The 21,822-nt window shown below is 42.0% G+C and overlaps 1 protein-coding gene across 1 annotated transcript; it reads left to right on the forward strand.

Annotated features, from left to right (window-relative positions):
* Positions 1 to 106: 106 nt before the first annotated feature.
* ckap2l (cytoskeleton associated protein 2-like) lies at positions 107 to 19,064 on the forward strand. The gene is made up of 9 exons (XM_034091916.2): positions 107 to 320; positions 3,861 to 3,927; positions 4,019 to 4,070; positions 4,352 to 5,541; positions 9,782 to 9,977; positions 12,175 to 12,333; positions 16,261 to 16,321; positions 17,069 to 17,219; positions 18,545 to 19,064. The coding sequence occupies exons 1-9, from the start codon at positions 281 to 283 to the stop codon at positions 18,852 to 18,854; spliced, it is 2,226 nt and encodes a 741-aa protein (XP_033947807.1). The 5' UTR covers positions 107 to 280; the 3' UTR covers positions 18,855 to 19,064.
* Positions 19,065 to 21,822: the final 2,758 nt, after the last annotated feature.

The following is a 21,822-nucleotide window of genomic DNA, read 5'->3' on the forward strand; positions in this document are numbered from 1 at the left end:
AAACTATTTTTGTTTACATGTTCTGCTCCAATCAGCGCTGCGGTTATGCACATGCGTGGTACTTATTTTAATTCAAATCGTCCAATCAGAGAAGAGTAGGCGTTCAGTTGCGGCAGCTTCAAACCTGGATCCGCGAACTCAGTTGTTATGAAGCTACCGTTAATTTAACCAGAGACGTTACTGAGCATTTTTGCTATAACGTACATTCACTACTACACACGTCCAACGAGCCATTTTCCTAACAAATCTGCTGAGGATAAGAGACTTAAGTCTGATAGAAATGGAAGAAGGAGAGACCGTATCGATACCTTCCAGAAAAGGTTAGCATTGTGAGCTAATTAAGTGTGTTAGGGTTAGCTACCTTGTGTAAGCTAACCCATGGTAGTGTAGCAAACATTAGCTTAGTGTTATCTTAGCATGTAAGCGAGCAAACATTTCCTTGTCCAGCTAAATAAATGAACCTCATGGTGATAGTTTGGTGGCCCTGCATATGTGTCATTAGAGGCTTTACATTAGTCTTGTTGAAGATCAAATGCGTAGCGTTAGGGTAGTAATATGGATTTAAGATGTTACTGCACTTGTGTTACATATAATGATAAACAAAGCCATATACGTTAAGGTGCTATAAGTAATATGCATTGCGTTTTATTACGTACGTGATTTGGTAAAAATAATTACAAACTGGTGTTGTGCCAAATTATGCGCATTTTAAAATGAAACGTTTACACCTTAAAACGATGCTTAAAACTACAAGTAAACGTCCAGGGTTTTTTAATGGTAATTTTCAGACTGTGAGTCGTTTAGTGGTAGCTCATATAGTCTTGATTCTTGTGGTTAAACTGTTCGCTCTTATTTGTTGACGCACAGGTGACGCTCATGCCTGGGTTGCGGTCGGATAATCCAAAAATCTGCTCGTAACGTCTACATCGTCTATTCCTTGACCTCTGAGTGAAACGTCACGGGGTTAATGGATAGTGGATAGGAGAATTCAAAAGGATTTAGGAGAAGAGACTGCGGTACAAAGTTTAGAGAATCCGACTGCACTTTCACTATCCAACGTGTTTACGATGCGCTCAGCTCGAGATACCAGCGAGTCGTTTCCCATCAAGCATTTCGCTTCCGCAGCCCGTGGAGAGGAACTGCGCCGCCTCGCTCTCAAGGCTGCGGGCGTCTTTGTCCCGCGAGATTTCAACGTCTCATGTAGGCGAGCCTCCAGAGCAAGTCGGACAAAATGACTAACCATCATGCACCCCGGGAAGATTTATTTGAACATTTTAAAGTAAAATGCTTCAATCTGGTGCACTTTGAGCACACAATTACTAGATACCTGATCTAGGGGGTCCAACTCTAAAACACCCATATGAAAAAGACCGGTTTACATTTTAATAATCAAATAAGTATGTGAACATAACCAATAACCTACCATAGCCAATAACAAATAAATGTAACTTATTTCATTTTTGTTGTTCATTTATATCTTATTTTACCTAATATTTATTTATGTATGCATATTTTTGTATCTCTCCAACTTTAAACGATATTTTTGGTTTACTGTCCTATAGTATACATTGGAATGATTTCAAACCTGTTTTTATTTATCCTAATAATTGTAAAGGAGTGCTTTGGAAATATGTGTTTACATAATTTGTAAACACACATTTGTTTGAGACCCACTGAGATAACTTAGTCTTAGACTAAAATTAAATATCTAACCACTCAGAGTCCTTTACCTCACTGAGCCTCTCAGTCTGACAGGAGAGCTCTCCTCCACCCTCCCTAGTTGTAGAAACATCTACTTCTTATATCCGTTAGCGCAGCTAGCACCAGATTCTATATAACAACAGCGCCGGTACCGGTGCGCCCTCTCTCTCGCTCGCACTTTGGCTGTGAGCTGCGGGCGCCTGATAAGCCAACATCCCCCACTTTCATCACTTACAGCGCCCATCGTACAGGGCAAATGAAAAGTGTAACCGGGATGAAAAGGGTGTTACATTTACTTAATTATGAATGTTGTTACATTAAGGCCGCCGCTATTTGTATATAGGGGAAACACTGTAAGAACGAGGGACTACTGTCAACTCATCTAGAGACTGCGCCGTGCTCTGATGCTGTTGCTTTATGAACGTGGATGACAGAGAAACATATTCTTCATGACCAAAGTTGGAATTGAAATGAAAAAGGAAAGTGAAACTTATGCTCGTTACCCTCTCCCTCCGGTCCACATTAATACAAATGATCCCAATACGTATGATAGTATGAAAAGATCTTAAAATAAATACAAATGTATTTATTATAAACGTTAGTCCTTAACATCTATCACTGTGTATATCACCATTCAAACATCTTTTAAAAGTTGAACAAACCCCACAGCTCAGTAAACACTGTGAAATGTTGACTTTATTTGATCATTTCAGTAAAAACTAACGTTCATATTTCTCTTTTTGATGATAATACTGATGAACGTTCAAAACAAAGCACTTTGGCAAGTTACCACATACGATTTAAAAAGCTTAATAAGCACCGTAACTTTCATGATATAATTTCTCGTCATAATCGGTTGTTTCCGTGAACGGCCGAATGTTGTGTGATGGCAAATGCTGCGGCCGCAAGGCATCGTGGGGCAGCATTTTCTCCTCTCCTTTCGGTCAGGGAGGTCCAGTGGTTCCTACGCTAAAGGAGGTTATAAAAGAAGTTTGAAACCTCCTTTCCTTTCATCTAGAGAATTCGAACGGCACTTATCATGGCTGCCACTGAGGTACTTCCGGGTCATTTCACTCGGTTAGGAAGGTTCCTAAGCTAAATGGACTATTCGACTTCAGCCCTGGTCCCTTGGCTCATGTCGTCCCCTCGGGCCACCTGCGCTTCAACAAATAATGTCCCCCTGACCAACGTATATTGCAACACCCCAACCATCAAAATACGGAGCGAAAAGTTTAACCACAAGAATCAAGACTATATGAGCTACCACTAAACGACCATTAAAAAAAACTGAACTTTTAGTTTTAAACATCGTTTTAAGGTGTAAATGTTTCATTTTCAAATGCGCGTTCCCGTGACAATGGGAAGGGGTGCATTTCACTGCGGGGGTGCATAATTTGGCACAACACCGGCAATGAAACACAGATTTAGAATCGTGATTAAATTATAAGACTAGTAGGTCTGTAAGAAATGCACAGGCATGTAACAGTGCCTAAAATAAAAAGAACATTTAACATCATTTGACTTAATAAAAAAATGGGTTGTTAGTGCAAATAAAGGGCAACGCTGCTTATAATTAGGCTGGATTTAGTGATTTTCAGAGAAAAATAATGTTATTTTGTATCAGATTATTTTTCTTATTATTTTCTATATACATCCTCTGTTCAATATGTTGTCAGATTGTAAACTAGGTATCTGATGTTCAGCTAATCAAATAAATTAACCAATTGTTTAAGCTTTAGTATGCTGCAGAAAATGTAGATATTTAGGTTTATTACCGACCTGCAGCCAGATGGCAGCAAGTGCCTACTCAGTTCCTATTTTGCATGGTTGGTGAAAGTTAAAGTTCAATTATATAGCTATATATATATTTACACACAGGTCTTACAGGTAGAGTCACTGAGATCCCAATATATTTTAAAAAGGTACTTGTGTACAAAAATATAAACACATACATTTCTAACATTAGTGGGCATACCGATAATTTCAAGACATACATTATTCTTATGTATGCAGACATATATATTTAATGCTACAGTATGTGGCCTTCATATTTTTGGTTCGAACACTACACATGCATATTTAATATGGAATAAATGTATAGGTTGAGTATAATGAAACAAGACCAATGCTGAATTCCGGTTTAATTTGTTTTGTCACAGAGCTGCGTAAGCAGAAGCTGATGGAATACTTGGCAGGAAAAGGAAAGCTGAAACCGCCCAACCCTAAGTAAGAGAAACAACACTGCAAGACTCACAATGTGTCCATCAAATGTTAATTTATTTCTTTGATACATGATGAACTCAATTTGACTTCACAGGCCATACCTCCGTGATGACTGGCAAGTTAAGAATCCTGTCATGTCTAGACAGGTGAGTGTAGGAGATTGTTTATTTAACTTGTTGGGGAAATTCCAACTACTCATCCCACAAAACTCCAAACCCTTATTTGCCTCGTTTAAATTAAATGATTTGGACCTTTATGTGTGGCTGACTTTACCTTGTTGGTGAAATTGCAACCCCACTTATTCTAACTGAATCAAACCCTTATTTGCCTCTTTTAAATTAAATTAAATGATTTGAATATTTGGGGCTGACTTGGCTATCATCCATGTCTCGCTATTGTTTTTTCTAATCATTTTGTTGTTTTACAGGTTGTTAATGGAAAAGAGAACAAGACTCCAGCTGACAGATTAAGATATGAAAGTACAAAAAGTCAAAACACTCAATCCGCAAAACATCCGGCCAAAGGGGCATTTGGTATCGCAAACAACGTGAATGTAAAAGACAAAATCCTGACTGTACGACAGAATACCAATCGCCCATCTGCAACCTCTGGCGTTGCACAGGCAAAACCTAAACAAAACCCTGTGCTGACAACAACGTACAACGCTGTGTCCTCCAAATCCAACCTTATCGCAGCCAGCCACCTCAAAAAGCAGCCAAACACCCGAAAACCGCCTTCTGCCAAAAACTCAGGGAGTACAGCTGTAACAAAATCAAACAGCAAATTTGGCGGCAGCTCGAACGCTACCTGGTCATGTCAAATGAAGACAAACAGTGTCAGGATGAGTCTTGGCCCTATGGTCAAAACAAAAACTGGACTCATTCCTACAGTGATTCAGCCAAGAAACAGTCAGAACTTAACACACACCTCTTCAACAGCCGCTCATACGAACACCGCCACCACAGCTTCTGTTGCTAACAAGGTGAGATCCAGCACCTCGTCATCAGTTTCCGTTTCCCAGAGGTCTGACCTGGCTCAGAGGAGAACACTACCTACCACTGCTCTAAATAACACAGAGAGAACAAGAGCTGGGTTTCGAGTTCAAAATCAGAACATGACTAACTCTAAACCACTTTTGGGTAAACCGCCATCTTATAAGACTCAGCTATCATGTGGACTGAAATCAGTGCCCACCTCCTCCAAATACGCAGCTATTAGACCAGAAGGGAGAGTAGGGATGTCAAAATCTGTTAAATCGAGTGGTCAACCTACAGTCACGTCTACAAAACAGACGGGGCAAAGAAAGGGCCAACAATGCAAAGTCGTCCCCCCTACAGTCATAGGGGTTACAAGTGCTGCTGTGGCTGAGCTGGCAGTGAAATCTAAGACATGCAAAAAGACAGATGATAAGAAGGGACACATTTCAGCAAATGCCCCTCCACCACAAGCAGGTTTTAAAAGAACAAGCGCTCCAGTGGTGGCCCAGACAGTGCCACGGGCTGGTAGGACCATCAGCCATACCAGTCAGGCCACACTCACGAAGACTCCAAAGTTCCCGGTCAGGGTCATTCCCCAGACGGAGGGAAAAAAACTGACTGCTGCCCAGGAGGAACGAATGTAAGTAGGATAGTACGATGACCTGTAAATCTACCTGACCTGTACATCTATATCATGAAACTACCATAGTTGACAGTGAGATTATGGCTCATGACTTTGATATTTTGCCGCGGCAGGAGGGCTGCAATACCTCAGTTCCTCATGTGTGTTACTTAAATGGAAAGGTTCATTTAGTTCAGAGTCAAAATAATGTGTCTGTTGTGTTTTGTAAACTCAACCCTCACTGAAGGCTCCTGTTCAACAAGTGCTCACCAGTGGGTGTAAGCAAATCTCAAGTCACCCCCCCTTGTTTTAAAACTAGCTATGCCTGTTTGGTGTTTTACCCTGCTTCATGTAGAGTAGCTTTCCCTTGAATTTGTGCTTATGTGGCTGGGCGATATGGCCAAAAAAAGAAATCCCCGATTTTTGTAACATACAATATTTCTTTAAACACAAGTTGAACATCTTGCTATTAGTAGATTGGAGGTAGTTCTGATAAAGTGCCAACAAAACATTCAACAGCATTAATTATCAGTGCATGAGAGCATAAGGTGTTTTTTTGTTGTGCTGTTTTAGTTTGACTATCCTCTTTTCTAAACATTCTTAGCCAGGAAGACAAGCCTGAGGCTTTAGACATGCCCGGTGGCATGTAACAATGCCCCCCCCCCACACTGAAAACCCTCTCTGAGGGTGCACTTGTTGCTGGGATTGAGAGGTATTTTTTTGCCAGGACACTTAGCCTAGGAAAATTCGGCTTCCACCACTCAAGAGGATTGGTGTCTGGGTCTACCTCAGGGGTCAATAAGAAAGATTTCAGCTCAGTCTCTATCTTTTCTGCCTCTGACTGGTTGGGAGATGACACTGGATTCTTTTTGAAGAAGGCCGCTAAAGTCATCTTTTTCTTGGGTGGAGGCTGTGCATCTTCTTGGCGCACCTGCACAGCCGTGCCAGGCTGCTGTGGTGTACTGTTGTTGGCAGGAGCAGGTAGAGACATCATCTCAGCAACAGCTCTTTTTTTGACAGGTTCCACCTTGTCTGGGTCAATGTAGGTTGTGCGGAACCTTGGGTCAACCAGTGAGGACATGTCCAAGAGTTACTCTTTTACAGGGTCGCTGTATTTGTCGTCAAGGTACCGCATTACTTTTCCTTTTATTGTTTTCGTGAGCTCTGCGTCTTCCTCCTCTGGCTGTAGGAGACTGGTTTTGAACAGATGGAGCACTGGTTTGATGTATGAAACACTAACATAAGACTCCCCGGAGAGTGCATCAGTGAATTCTTGGAGTGGTTTTATAGCTTTATTTATCGACTCCAACACATCCAGATCTTGCCAAGTGGGCACAAGATGGCGACTTTTATTGTCCGAACCCAGGACACGGACTACAGCCTTCTCCTGTTCGAGAAATCTCAATCATTCTTTGGCGTGAACCCCATCTGGTCGGGGACTCTGTTATCAGCTGATGAGTGGGTAGACCAAGCTCTGCCTGTACTTCACTCATGTCTCTTCTTTTTATCCAGCTGTAAGAAAAGGCAGACACAGCCTTTGTACATACCCCAATAGCACGATCGATCCGTGGGTCCTTCACACCATTCTCTGTAGTAAATGAAGAATACATAATCAAAACACATTTTACTGGAACATACCACTACATTCACAAACTTGTCTTGCTTCAATTTCTGCAAAATATTAACGCACAAAGGACACACACACGGCATGTAAACCATTATGATTAGATATTTATTTATTCATACACATTTTGTCAACATATTGGCTTGATATAATACATTAATTACATGATGCATTAGACTGTCTTGCGTATGGGAAAAATGTCACTTTGTAGTGAATGTGAGATTCATAATTCACCATCATCTTTCAGTGTCTTGTGTTTCATGTTTTACATGCACAGTCGTGATGTTGTACGTTTAGCTGTTAAGTGACCACGGCCCCTTTAAGACGAGCGGTATGTCTTTCATGTCATTCACAGAAATAAACGACTCACGCACTTGGTCAACGTGAGAAATAGTTTTGCCTCATTCTTCACGCAATTTCCACAACTTGATGCATAGTCATTAGACTTACTTACCGATAGCATTGTGCAATCTGTGTCCAAAGCACTGGAGGTTGGACCACGCATTGTCCTTCAGAGCTTTAATCATGTTGCTGCCGCTGTCAGTAGTCATGCAAATGAGTCGGTCTTCGGCAAGGTTCCATGAGTTTAGGGCATCTTTTAGCCCCATAATAAAGCTTTTAGCTATAATTTCACCTGTGTGGTCCTCTGGAAAGTATGCCGTTTGGAGGCAGACGCTCCGCAGAGTCCAGTCGTTAATAAAGTGCACAGTAAGACTCATATACGGCTGCATCGTCCGACTCGACCATAAATCTGTGGTGGCAGAATAAAAGGACACCTCTTCCAACTCCTTTGCGACCCGTTGTCTTGTGCTATTATATAGCTGAGGCAAGGCCACTTCGAAGAAGAACTTTCGGCTTGGTAACACATACCTGGGGTCCAAAACTTTAATCATGTTAATAAACCCCGGCTTTTCCACCGTATATATTGGCACCATATCCTTTGCTATATACATACCGACCGCATCTGTATGTTGGCGGCTGTGCGTGAGGTGCTTGTAGTGCCGCGGTCTTTTTCATTCCGCTGCGCGCAACATTTCTCCCATTCAGCAGGATGCTTTTGTTTGAGGTGCTGCAGTAAATTTGTCATACTGCTGCCTTTGCTAGCAACAGACTTCAAACATACTTTGCAGCGGGGTGTTGACTGGTCTAAATCTGACCTCGCGAACGCAAACCAATTCCAAATAACGGATGACACCGTGCCTTTCTTTGGAACAAGTTCTTCCCTGCTCGTTGTCATGTTGTTTGTGTATCACTCTATTTGGTAAATGCGCGCACTGTGCGGAGGGAGGGCTGAGCCCATTCCGAACTACGGGAGCCCAGAGGGAAGCGTTGGCGGATGTTGAAGAGAAAACCGATTTTCATTTAAACAAGTCGACGTGAACTACACACTCGAGTTAATCGATAAAATCGATTTATCGCCCAGCCCTAGCTTATGTTAAACCTCCTTTCTTTGTTTGCCAAGTGATCAAATCTGTGTGGGTGGACGATACCACAACATTTGAATTTGATCCGATGCCAAGTATTTCAGGGCCAGTATCACCGATACCGATATAAAATAAAATGAAAAGCTTCTTATGTACTTATATATAGGGGAGAGCTGCATGACATGATTTTTGTGCTGAATGCATCATAAATAGACTAAATCTGAATTCATTTTCATGAATAAAGACAAGACAGTTTTTATAGACAAATAAACACATCACAGTTCGCTAAGTTTTCATTGACAGTTGTGAAATAGCTCCACACAACGCTCCTCTTTCTCTCAGCCATCATGTGCGTGTGTGTGTCGCACTCGCGAGTCGCTGGCGGCTGCTGTCCTGCCCTGTTGGTTGCTGTCCGTCAGCTTGATAATCGGCATTCAGACAACGAGCGTGCTGCAGTGGAGAGAGAAGAAAAGAGCGCATATACTTGTGTTCATCTGCACATAGTTTTTGATGAAATTGACGAGTAGAGGAGAGGGGGGGAAAAAAGTATCGATCCTATTGGCTCTAGTATCTATATTTTGGGATCGATCCGTCCACCCCTAGTGGACAGAGACTTTTTAGTCACAATTCTGTGGATGTTACAAACATGACTAACAGGATGTATTTTTATCATGGGAATACTTTTTGGCTGCCAAATACATCTAAAGAAAGATCAAAATATCAATTTGGGATGAGGTCAATTTCAGATCAACTGGTATAGGAAGATTAAAGATATCCCCATCAATGTTTCCATGTCCCGACCCAATCTGAGCTAGTGATCATTCTTATTTGAATGATAGTGATGAAATGCACATACACTATGATGTCAATGGATCCTGTGGACACACCACCAATCTGACGGCATCAACAGGCCGCTCAAAAATATGACTGACCCACATCAATATGAAAGTATCCTCTGACAACTATATATATTATTATGTTTGTCAAATAGAAGTCGGAAACTAGATAAAAGCAGACTCAGCGTGCTTAAGCAAGTTATACAAGAAGATGATTTTCATAAAAGGCTGATCTATTCCTTTAAATTTGTGTAAAAGTCCAGTTTCCCCTAATTTGTCCTTGGACTTCTGTCATTCCTCTTCCCTTGTTTTATGTGCTCTCCAATGAAGTATGAAATGTGTTATCTAACCCTACCCTATTGTTTGATTTAAAGAAAAAAGCTGCAGGAATGGCGGGAAGCTAAGGGCATTTCCTACAAGCGTCCCCCGATGCCGGTGAAAACTGCGGTCAGGCTCACTGTCGCCATGCACCAGCCTTTCTGGGGCCCCATGAATGAGGAAGACAAGGTCCATTCCCTCATCTCTGCCGTGGACAGATCCCTGGCTGACTGCATCATATTGCTCGCAAAGGTACACGGCGCAGGAATTTCCTTCTCTTTGGTTTCCATGGCCTTCTTTAATGGTGATGTAATCTCCCACTGCACAATCCCATGGAAGTTATATGGTGGTGGAAATATGCATTGACTTAGTTTGATGGGCGTTGAATGAGGCTCTATGGAAAATTATTAAAAATAGATGTTAAAGTGGGGGTGGATTCAAAAAAGGCCTTGTTTAACCTCTTAAGCCCGAAGGTCCCCCCAGTGGACCCCTCCCACCGTTTTTTTACGAGACTATGTCTCAGGGCTTCTTAACATTTATGAAACTATTAATGTTTCATACCCTTTTAAAGGTAAGAAACTCCGCTAACTGACAATAAGAACAATTGTTAGCTAAAAAAAACACGAGTAATACCTAGCCTTTGAATTAGCATTGAGTGAAAAAATGCTAACTAATGCTAACGCTTTTTTACACAGAAATCACGGTAGAAATGCCCTTATTACTATCTTAACTGCACAAACAAGATATACGATTTAAAGCTGAGACTCCACAGATCCCACACATGTAATGTCATCACTGTCCGACCTCGAATTCCTGGAGCTATCAGCCAGAAAAGAGAAAGTAAACAACATCCGGTTTCAAAAATATTACAATAATTACGTCTTACCTTTTTTGATTTGTGATCAAAAGTTGTGTTCAACGGAATAAAAACGCCGCTCAAGGTTAATCCAATGTCTTTGTGTCACATAGAAATGTTTACTGATAATCCATCATCATATTTATGGCAATATACTGGGTATAAAGTTTTGCCGTCCAGGCTTGTACTTTCAGATATGTTTCGTTTGCTTCTCTATTACGTCCGCAATGGTAATGTTTACGTGGATTTGGGAACTGCCCATCGATGTAATGGTTAAGAAAAAGGTGTAAATCACCCAAATCAACCAATGGGTTCCAGAGATATGGTACTGCGTAAAGTATAAAGAATGCCAGCCAGCTTAAGTACATTACGCAGGAGACTTTACTTATTGTTTACTACGTAAGGAAGCAGGAATTGCAGGACCCAGAGCGCATGGAGCACAGAGCGGACAGCAGATAACGGAATTGCAGTTTTATTGCTTATAGATTATCAGAACATTTCAAAGGGGACACAGCCACATTGGATATTAACCTATGGATTAACTACATCATCGTTTTTATCGTTTTAATGCCATTGAAGACCAGTTTAGACCAGACAAAGGGGAAGGTGAGCCATGTTAGCCTAGCGCATTAGCGCTAGCGCCACTTGTTTTGATGTACGTTTTTGTTGATAACGTCGCAAGTTTGTATATTTCAGTGTTGAGGTGGGCACCGTTAGATTCTGTGTCTTTACGATCATAAACGATGTGTGGGATGTGCAGCTAGGATAAGTAATAAGGGAGCTAGGAGTGATTTTTGGTGCAGTAATAGGTTAGCATTTTTCGCTCAGGGCTAATTCAGAGGCTCAGAGGATAACAGAGTAGGCCTATGTTTTATTTTTTTTAATTTTTTTTTCATAACAGTTGTATTTGGATGGAATGAATACCTATAGTGATAATTCAAAGTAATAAAATGATTTTTACAGTGAAAAAGTTCAAATGGAACTGATGGTTCCCAAATTACCCAGAGGTGAGTCCGCTTGGACTTTATTTTTCTAAACCTCTCTAAAAATGTCAAATTTCACTTGTTTTGCATCAATCTTGATACAGGGTACTTATTATATGTTATAGTTTGGATTCCTAAAGCTTTTAGTCTACTAGCCCATCATTCAAGGGTGGTTTTCACTATAAGTAATGGGTTTTTTGTTTAGGCGGACATTAGAATTTACATGTTTTTACTGTGTTCCATCTGAATTTACTTTAAAATAAAAACATCTATATTGATTCTGACACTTCTACTTCCAAATCACAGATGTAACCTTGCTTTGAGAGAAAAGATTATTAATTTACCCCTTTTAGAAGTGAAGATATAGTCTTTGTTGTGTTAGTGGCATTTTCGAGCCTGAAACCTGAAAAACAGGCTCAGGGCTTAAGACGTTAAAAGCAAGCCATTCACAGCCAACATTTTTGGCGGGCTAAAGACCTGCTATCATTATACAGAGGGCTGATGATTGTTAAATAGCCTCAAGCCCCTTTACTTTATTTCTTTATAAAGTAGGATATGGCTTAATTTCTTATAGGTTAACCTTTTTCTGATATGCTCCTCTCATCCACAGGGCTGCCCTCTGGAGCAGGTGAAGGGGGTCCTCTCACGGCTGCCGGCTGTGTCCAGGAAGTTTGCCAAATACTGGATCTGCCAGGCCCGTCTGATGGAGCAGGAGGGCAACATGGAGGTCCTGCCAATGTTCGAAGAGGCTGTTGGCGTTGTGCTGGAGGTAAGATGTCAATGATATTCATCCATCCATCTTCTCCCGCTTATCCGTGGTCGGGTTGCGGGGGTAGCAGTTCTAGCAGAGAGTCCCAAACTTTCTTTTCCCTGGCGACATCAACCAGCTCTGACTGGGGGATCCCAAGGCGCTCCCAGGCCAGCGAAGAGATATAATCCCTCCACCTGGTCCTAGGTCTACCCCTTGGTCTCTTCCCAGCTGGACGTGCCTGGAACACCTCCCTAGGGAGGCGCCCAGGTGGCATCCTAACTAGGTGCCCGAACCACCTCAACTGGCTCCTTTCGACGCGAAGGAGGAGCGGCTCAACTACGAGTCCCTCCCCGATGACCGAACTTCTCACCTTATCCCTAAGGGAGATACTAGCCACCCTGCAGAGAAAACCCATCTCGGCCGCTTGTATCCGCAATCTCGTTCTTTCGGTCATGACCAATGATATTCAATCGAAGCTAATATTTTACCCAATCATTTTTTGTCATCAAATATGCCCCTAGGAGTTTTCTTGTAAACACACTAGGGCTGTACCCAAATATCCGAATATTCGTTCGTTGCCCTACTATTCGGTTTTAATTTCGTTATTCGGATATTCTTTCTTCTTTTCAGGCAGCGGCGCTGCACTGCGGCTGCCAAATTGAATTTATTGAAATTTCCAATATCAACGTAAGAGCTTGTGTCTCTTCGGGGGGTGCTAACACTTAACCATCAACTTTGTCCTTTACTTTTCTCCGTTACCATGCATGCGAATGAGTCGCCTTTCGGCGCCTCCCGCTTTTCAATGCTGATTTGGATGACTTGTGTAATTCGTGGAGAACCAAAGCGTTTTCGTTTTTGGGGGGGTGGGTCCGACTGACGGACAACTTCTCACTTCAAAAAATGTTTAAGAAATCTAGACCGCAAAATAATTAAACAAGCGAGTGCCTGTTTTTCCTGGCCAAGGACAAGTTCCTTGAACACAACACGAGCGTAACGTGTCTTCACGTGGTATGTCTCATCTGAAAGGGGTGTAGAGCAAGCCCCCAGGAAGTGCGCCGGACTCTGTGCCAATATTCGTTGTGTCCAAACGGCAGTACTGCAATTTCCTTGACGTCACCCGGCCCAAAACAACTTTTTCCCATTGACTAACATGGAGAAAGAGATGTCTGTAAATCGGTGGATAATTTTTTTGTAACTAAATAAACTACCCAGTATGAACTATTTTATAGCCCTTATTAGAATCATTCGGTCCTTAAAGTTGTAAAATGCACTAAAAGCCGAATCTAGATTTATTGTCTCTGTCCATTCATTCTAGTGAGCCGAGAGTGGGGGGGCGGGGCTTAAGGGGCGCATGTTCTGTGAGCGCACATACGGGTTCTTCTGCTCTGACAGCCAGGCATGACGGGTAATCTGTGACGTTTCGCTCTCTCAAAAGTTGGGCCATTTTGTCTTCCTGCGCCAATGAGCAGCTCTCATAGGAAAGAACGAGACCCCGCCTCCCACGCTGTATCCAGTTCTTATTATACATCCATGGTGTAGAGTGGGTTAGTGCTAGATCGTATACCTCCTGGGTTTTAGGCGGAAGTGACGTAACCTGCCACCCAGGACAAGAGACGAGCATGAATACATACACAAAAATATCATAAATATAATATTTTGAGAATTCATAACTTTGGATTACTAATATTTAAAAAAAATGACATCTCACAAGAAGAAAAGCACAGATGGGATTTAACACTCAGAAAGCCACTGAGTGCGTTTTTTCGGATTACAGTGACACACACAGTACCAGGTTTATTTAAAAAAAAAAAAAAGGTGGATATTTTTTAGGAGTGTGCTCCCTCTCACTCCTGTTCACTGTCCTCCGGATTCCTGCAGGACTCCAGAGTCGCGAAGAGCCCATGCAAAATTAAATTAAATGTGTCTACTTTTACTACCAGATGTGCTGTCAGTGGCTGCAAAAGTTCCCGCCTAAAACCCAGGAGGTATACGATCTAGCACTAACCGTGTAGAGTGCTGACGGAGAGCACCGGAACGCCACTCCAGCTCTTCAAATATTGCAGTACCCATAAGGAGCCGTACACATGCCGCAGTTTTTGCGTGGCTGTGTCTTTAGTTGTAAGCCCAGTGGCGATCTGTTGTTATTAGCATCTGGTTAGCTAGCTATGCTAACGATTAGAATATATAGAGCTTTTTCTACAACCAGGTGGAAGATTGTTCTCTCCTTACAGACTGAGAGGCTCAAATAACCTCAGCTCAGTGAGGTTAAGGCACACCTTGATATGATCATTATAGTTATAAAAATATATAAAATGATGTCACATAGCTATGACCATTTTGTGGCAAAAAAAGAAAAACATTGGATGAGTTATGAGAAATACTACTTTTTGTGATTGGTTTTTATTTAGTTGGTTGATTTTAGAAGCTCATGCAATAATTTCCTGAGAATATTCCCTGGTGTTCAGTTAGAACATGTGAAATTATAAAGTCATAAATCTGTCTCCCGCTCTGTAGTGTTTTAAGCATGGCGTAATCACTGCCTGAGGTCAAATCTTTTTCGTCACATAAGATTGAATAAACTCTCCGGTAGCAATTCACCTCACATGCGTCTTTCACACCAGCGCTTTTCAGTTTCTAGCTCCGAGCGGGAGCTTTTCTGGTTCAGCTCCGGTTTCCCTTTTCAGCTCCCGCTCTGTGCACACCGCCCACTGGCGCCCCAGAGCTGCCCTTGCTGCGTCATGACGTCACCGTTTACATCGCTGATTTGCCCCCCAACGGCAGCTCACAACAACAACTGCGTCGGGTCGATGATCGTGTTGCTTTTAATCACACGAAGCCAGAATAAATTGAATAACGACTTCTCCAACCTTATGCTTTTCTCCAGAGTGCCGTGGTTCATTGTTTATTAATGTGTTTCTGCAGCATTTACCGACCGCTGCAGTGCTGCTCTTCCACAGGAGTGTATTCTCCCGTTAGCTCCCGGTTAGCTCACACTGCAGAGGCCGCTCTAAAGTATTCACTGTCCGACTCACACAAGCAGCTGATGCATATCCCCAGCTCCCCTTAGCCTAAGTGAATGTGTGTCAGTCTGAATTGACACTGTTTGGTATCACAACGCTGTTATGAAAGTTTCTCTGGTATAAAACGGGTGATGTTAGCATAGCAACCGAAGCTAAACTGACTACTTGCATCCGATAGCTGCAATAATACAAAACAACACGTCTGCCTCTCTCCACAATGATCGATAACAGTGAACGGATGGTCAAAGTAAGGCACAAATAAACAGAATCACACGAAGCCTGGTTAGTGTTGCCTGACTTTATAAAGTGTGTTTATAGGCACTACTGCTTGTAGGCAGGCATAACAGTCGACCCATGGGAGGTGGGTTTAGTTTCCTGCACGCCTCGACGTAAGAGAGACGTAAGCGACGTCACCTCTTAGCTCCGAAGCTCTTGCCTCTGGACCGACAATTTTTTGGAGCTGGAAATGAAGCGGATTCCGGAGCTAAGAGCCGGCGCAGCTCCGGTGTGAACTGGAAAACCCGGCGCTTTTCAGGCTCTAGCTCCGAGCCGGAGCTGAAAAGGCGCTGGTGTGAAAGGGGCATTAGTCACTGTGTTTAAAACAAGAGCCCTGTGAAGCAATCAGCGTTTCCACCAAGTGGGCGTCTTGCCGTCATTGACTGGAAGCAATACTTCTGCACTTACTATTTACTCTAAAACGCTTGGAGCCCATTCAGTCAACATTTTTTAGTGTGTTTTTAGAAAGCAAGGGAATTTCAACATTCACAGATTGAACTGTCCATCACTGCATAGTTCAGCTTTGGATATTACTCCTGTCAGCTTGATCTGTTGGCATGTGATCATAATCAAAGGTGAATGTATTGTAGTCTGAAATTAAAACAATCCCTCTCTGTGTTAAGTGTCTTTGCTTTTATTTTTGTTGTAGCCAGTGGACGAGCTGCGGACTGTGGTGTTTGAGATACTGAAGAGAAAGGAAGAGATCCAAGGTAGTTGGCAAATGAGCCTTGTTTGTAACCACTGTGTGTTTTTCACCATTCATATTATTTACGATGGCATCAATGAGCTGTGTTGCATTGTTTACATTGCACACATATCAATCAGTAGATCATTTGGCCTCATGATGTATGCGGCTGATTATCGTCTCGTACGTTCAATATATTGTGTCTCACTCAATTCACCCATGTAGCACGGCTGTGTGTTTTATCAAAAATATATGTTTTTCATGTATTTTGGTTTCATGATGGGGCGGCTTAGTTTGACATTATTTGGAAAGAAAACTGTTGTTTATTGTATTGTTACCATTATGTTGATATAGCCAAACACATCTGTTATTACAGTAAAGGCACATGCCACAAAATGTAAGCGACACGGCAGTCTTTTTCAAGACGGTCAAAGAAACTATAACACAGAATTAACAATAGTGTTAAATTCGGCCAAAGCTTTATTAATTTAAACTTCCTTCTGCTGACTTTTCTGGAGCAGAATATATTGCTGTCTGAGAAATAGGACTATGAACTTCAGTCAAACCTTTCAATCGATATCAGTTAGTGCAGACTCGATAATAAAAACAAAATCAATCAGAAACGACATCCTCCAAATCTGAATCTGTATTGTAATATTAATGCAGTGTAAACTTGCACTACAGATATGCCGCTTGTGCCTTTTTTTTAAGTATCCTAACATGAAGTACTTTATGTTGAAAATAAATTCAAATTTTGATATTCTTTCTGAAGCAAATGAGAGAGAGGAGGACCAAATTCCAACAAACGAAGGCATTCCTGAGAGTATCGACATCCCGATGACTCCTCAACCTGTCAGAGCACTTATCTATGGAGAGAGAGGTGACTCATCAGTGGTCAAGTACAAGATCACAGCAACGCCTGGGTATGTGGGAATCATCATTTTGACTTTCAGAAACGCTGTGGAGCATTACTGACGCCTTTTATGACTTTGAACAAAACGTGAAAATCTCTTAAGCTTGTGTTGACTACAGATTGTATTTCAGGATTCTAACCAAAAAACATTACCCTCAAGACAAAGTGATAACATTTAGCACCACTCTAAAGTGCCCTTGTTCCCGCCCCCCTGGTGCTGAGCCATGCCTTTGCTTGCCCCGGTGCTCGACGTGCTTGTCTGACCTCTCCGTGGCACCTGTCAGATATGCCGATAGATAGGGGGCGTGGAGGAAGAGATAGGGTGATAATGGAATTATACTGACAGCACGCACACATGGCTGTTACTGCACCTGTTTGATGGCAGTTGGTTTAGAGTCAGCTCAAAGACAAAAGAAAAAATTTCCACATGACTTTCAGAGAAATGACTGTCGTGTCTCATCTAAATCTTGTCTTTCCTGACAGTCTCATTGACTTGCATATATTTTTTAGTTTTAAAGTGGGCAACAGTAGACTCATTCACAAGTGAGTGAATGATATGCAGACTTGGAAAGGGCTGGATAAAGGAGTAAGCTGATTCTGGGCCAGCATGATCTTTTGAAGTGGCTTTAGGTGCAAAAGAAAGTAAGGCCGGACGATATATCCATACATTTTCAAACGAGACATAGTAAAAGGCTTGGAACCCAATACGAACTGCCCCCTTCCAACTGCCACGCTGTCTGTGGTCTCACTCAGAGCTGAGTGAGGCTCCCTCCTTTAGGGGGAGGGGTGTATACAGCGTCAGGCTCTGGACCAACTCCCCTCTCTCCGACAGAAACAGGAAACGCTGTAACTTTTCGTAACAACGGTTCCAAATCATCATCTCTTGGACAATAAATAATATATATAACTAAACTAAAGCACAATTAATGTATATATAATATCCTGCATTATATTTTGTTACTGGAAATTTGTATTTCCACGTGTATATTTTCCAAAAATAATGTAATGCTATTTTATTTCTATTTCAGAAATATTTTGGATTGTTTATTTCTAGTGTCTTCATTTCTCTTATGTACATTGCCTTGTTTTTTATGCTGCTGCAACGCAAACATTTCCCAAATTGGGATCAATAAAGTACTTATATCTAAAACTCCAAAAATCTTTAATGGTGTTTGATGTTTTGTAAACCTCTTTTTGTTTTAAAATCTGATGTTTAGAAGCAGCTTGGTTGTTTAAGCAGTCCCTGTAAATAAAAAACGCTACAATAAAACGCACCTATTTCATTGTCAATGTCAAATGCCCTGAAATTCAGGATTATGTTGTTCTTCTCCTCAGTGGCCCTCCGAGCCAACAGAAGGAACCGGTGAGGGTGAACGGCCAGGAGGTTCGCTTCTTCACTCCAGTCAGACGCTCGGTGCGAATCGAGAGATCCTCCCTCCGATACCCGGCGTCTCTCCAGGAGCACGACCTCTGCGTGGCCTCCTACGCTGACCTGATCTCAGAGGAGGATGCCGAGAGGAGTCAGGAGCAGGAGGGAGGGGAAACCAGCCCGTATGCAGACAACACGCCCATGTACGTCTACAGACAGAACGAGGCGCTTGAAGACAAGGTGTTCGTCAAGTTGGTCTACGATGAAGACGTCTGACTTCAATCACCACCAGTTTTTATTCGATGAAAAACTCAAATGTTCAGCATTCGTCACTGTTAACATGACAGGGCGGGCGAAGGTCAAATGTGCGTGCATACTTTGGTGTTTTCAGATTCTAACATTTTTACACGAATTTGTACTTGTAAAGATATTCCAGTTTAAATGATAGACAATGAGCTGATTTTATAAATGTATTTCTCAAACCTGCTTGGCAAGAATGACTGCCTTTTATTATATGTCCCTGTATTATTGTTATTCCATCAAAGAATGTAGTGTACATAGTAAAACTAAAAGTTGTTTTTACAAAGAATATAAATACCTTGTTTTATGAATACAAACACTCACATTCATGGGAAGCCAGTCCCAGAATCACTTTATTTAGTTGGGATGCTTGGGCTGAGATGGATGGATGTCAGATGTGTTGAAATCCAGTGATCACTAAACCACTGTAGGTAATAAAGTTACATCCAACTAAAAATCATTATTTTATTTAAAAAACGTAATAATGCAGTATTAAAGAATCTTAAATAACCAAAGGCAAATACACTTCAAAAAACCACAGTTCGTTAAAGGTCCCATGTCTTGGTCATTTCTACTGATCATAATTCCATTGTTGAGGTCTACGCGAATACATTTATAGAATACATATTTCCTGTGTTAGAGTTTTACCCGCAGGGATCACCAACTACATTTTTCCAAGGGCCAAAATGTATCCAATAGACACTATCGCGGGCCAGCGATTTTTATATAGCCCAGAATTTTGAAGTTGTTGTTGACGTGGGGGGGGGGGGTTAGCAGACTCTTCACGCTAACGAAGGATCACTTCTAGGCAGGGTTGGGAGGGTTACTTTGTAAATGTAATCAGTTACTTACAGAATACATGCTCTGAAAGTAATCAGAATACAGTTACAGTTACGTGTTTTACGCATTCAGATTACTTTTAGAATACTTTTGGATTACTTTCTTTTTCCATAACAGATGGGTATGTGTTGGTGAACAGGAGACACTTGTTTTACTGTTTTCATGGCTTATCAAGAACTCAAACACAACATCTTGGTGTCATTCTGGACAGCTCTCTCATCTGCACCCCACATAAAAAACATCACCCAGACTGCATTCTTTGTACTGTCTTAAAACCTTTCCTTGGAATATGTTATGAATTGTAAGGTGTCCTTGGGTGCTTTGAAAGGCGCCCCTAAATAGAATGAATTATTATTTATTATTATTATCTGAAACGATGTAATAACTTTTAAAACTTTTCCCAGTCACTTGCCCCATGCACTCAGCAGCAGCAGGCCATTCACTTTGATTTGATCCCGTCATTTCGACAATATAGAAATACTACATAAACGTTATCTTGTACATTTTATCGAACCATCTCCGTTTCTAACTTTCAATATATTTTATATATCTTTCTCTCTCATCTGCGTGCGGGGGCGGGGCCTCACAGACACGCTGCATCTCGCTCGCTCACATGCTGCAGTGTGCACACAGTTCTGCCGGTAATGAATATTACATTTTGTGAGGAAACTTTTACACCAATAATTCCAATAAGATTAGATTAGATTAGAATCTTTAATGACCACACAGCCAGGCTGGTGGAATTCGTGTTCAGTGCAGAGTATTACAGTGTGTTCCATACAATAAACAGACAATACAAAGTACAACACACAGCACAGGGCAAAGACATATCATAACATAAAGTTCACGGTGTGGTGGATTGTTATTGTTCATTGGGGTTATTTAGAGTCCAATAAGTATTCACTTCAGGTTTACGAAAGTAACTGTAATCAGATTACTCGATCCTGACCTTCTACAGGTGCACCATAGAGAGCATCCTGACCTTCTACAGGTGCACCATAGAGAGGATCCTGACCTTCTAGGTGCACCATAGAGAGGATCCTGACCTTCTACAGGTGCTCCATAGACAGCATCCTGACCTTCTACAGGTGCACCATAGAGAGGATCCTGACCTTCTAGGTGCACCATAGACAGCATCCTGACCTTCTACAGGTGCACCATAGAGAGCATCCTGACCTTCTACAGGTGCACCATAGAGAGGATCCTGACCTTCTAGGTGCACCATAGACAGCATCCTGACCTTCTACAGGTGCACCATAGAGAGCATCCTGACCTTCTACATGAGCACCATAGAGAGCATCCTGACCTCCTACAGGTGCACCATAGAGAGCATCCTGACCTTCTACATGAGCACCATAGAGAGCATCCTGATGCACAGCATCAATGTGCAACTTGTGGGAGATGCTGACCTTGCCATCACCAACTGTGCTGTGAGATGGCCTGGGTCAGTCCACGATGCACGTATCTTCAGAGAGAGCCGGTTGTTCACTGAATTCCAAACCAACAGGCCGGATGGAGTTATATTAGCCGACGGTGCCTACCCACTCCTACCATGGGTGATGACACCCTTTCCCACGCCACGGCCAACACTCCCTCACAGATGCGCTACAACAACGCCAATGGAAGAACAAGGTGTGCCATTGAGCGCTTGCATGGAGTACTGAAGAGGCGTTTTGCATGCCTCAACTACCTGAGAGTGGAACCGCAAGGAGCATGCAAATAACACTGGCTTGTATTGTGCTACACAATATCGCTGTCCATCGCAGAGTCCCCCTCTCTGACATCGATGATCCCCCAGAGCCCCTCGCACCTGCTGATGATCTAGGCCCACCTATGGATTTCCCTCTAAATGAGAGACTGAGTGGTGGTGCAAGGCCAGATGCTATTCTCCGCAATTACTTTTGAAAGGTGATGACAGATGATGGACTTTTTTTTGTTGAAGATATTTTTTCTTTAATCTAAATTACATTTGTGATTGACAATCTTTGCTGTGATACTTTTATGAGCATAAACATTTATGTCATCAACATTTGGTTGAAAACAAAATGCTTGGGAGGCTGTGGCTCAGTGGGTAGTGTGCTGGACTTCGAATCAAGTTCGTAGC

The sequence above is a fragment of the Pseudochaenichthys georgianus genome, chromosome 9 (assembly GCF_902827115.2).
Source record: "Pseudochaenichthys georgianus chromosome 9, fPseGeo1.2, whole genome shotgun sequence".
Lineage (NCBI taxonomy): Eukaryota > Metazoa > Chordata > Actinopteri > Perciformes > Channichthyidae > Pseudochaenichthys > Pseudochaenichthys georgianus.

Excerpts from the sequence above, each read along its gene's own strand:
- ckap2l (XM_034091916.2), top strand. The coding sequence starts at position 281 with ATGGAAGAAGGAGAGACCGTATCGATACCTTCCAGAAAAG. Across the intron at positions 321-3,860 it reads ATCGATACCTTCCAGAAAAG|AGCTGCGTAAGCAGAAGCTG; the intron begins GTTAGCATTGTG and ends GTTTTGTCACAG. Across the intron at positions 9,978-12,174 it reads GCATCATATTGCTCGCAAAG|GGCTGCCCTCTGGAGCAGGT; the intron begins GTACACGGCGCA and ends TCTCATCCACAG.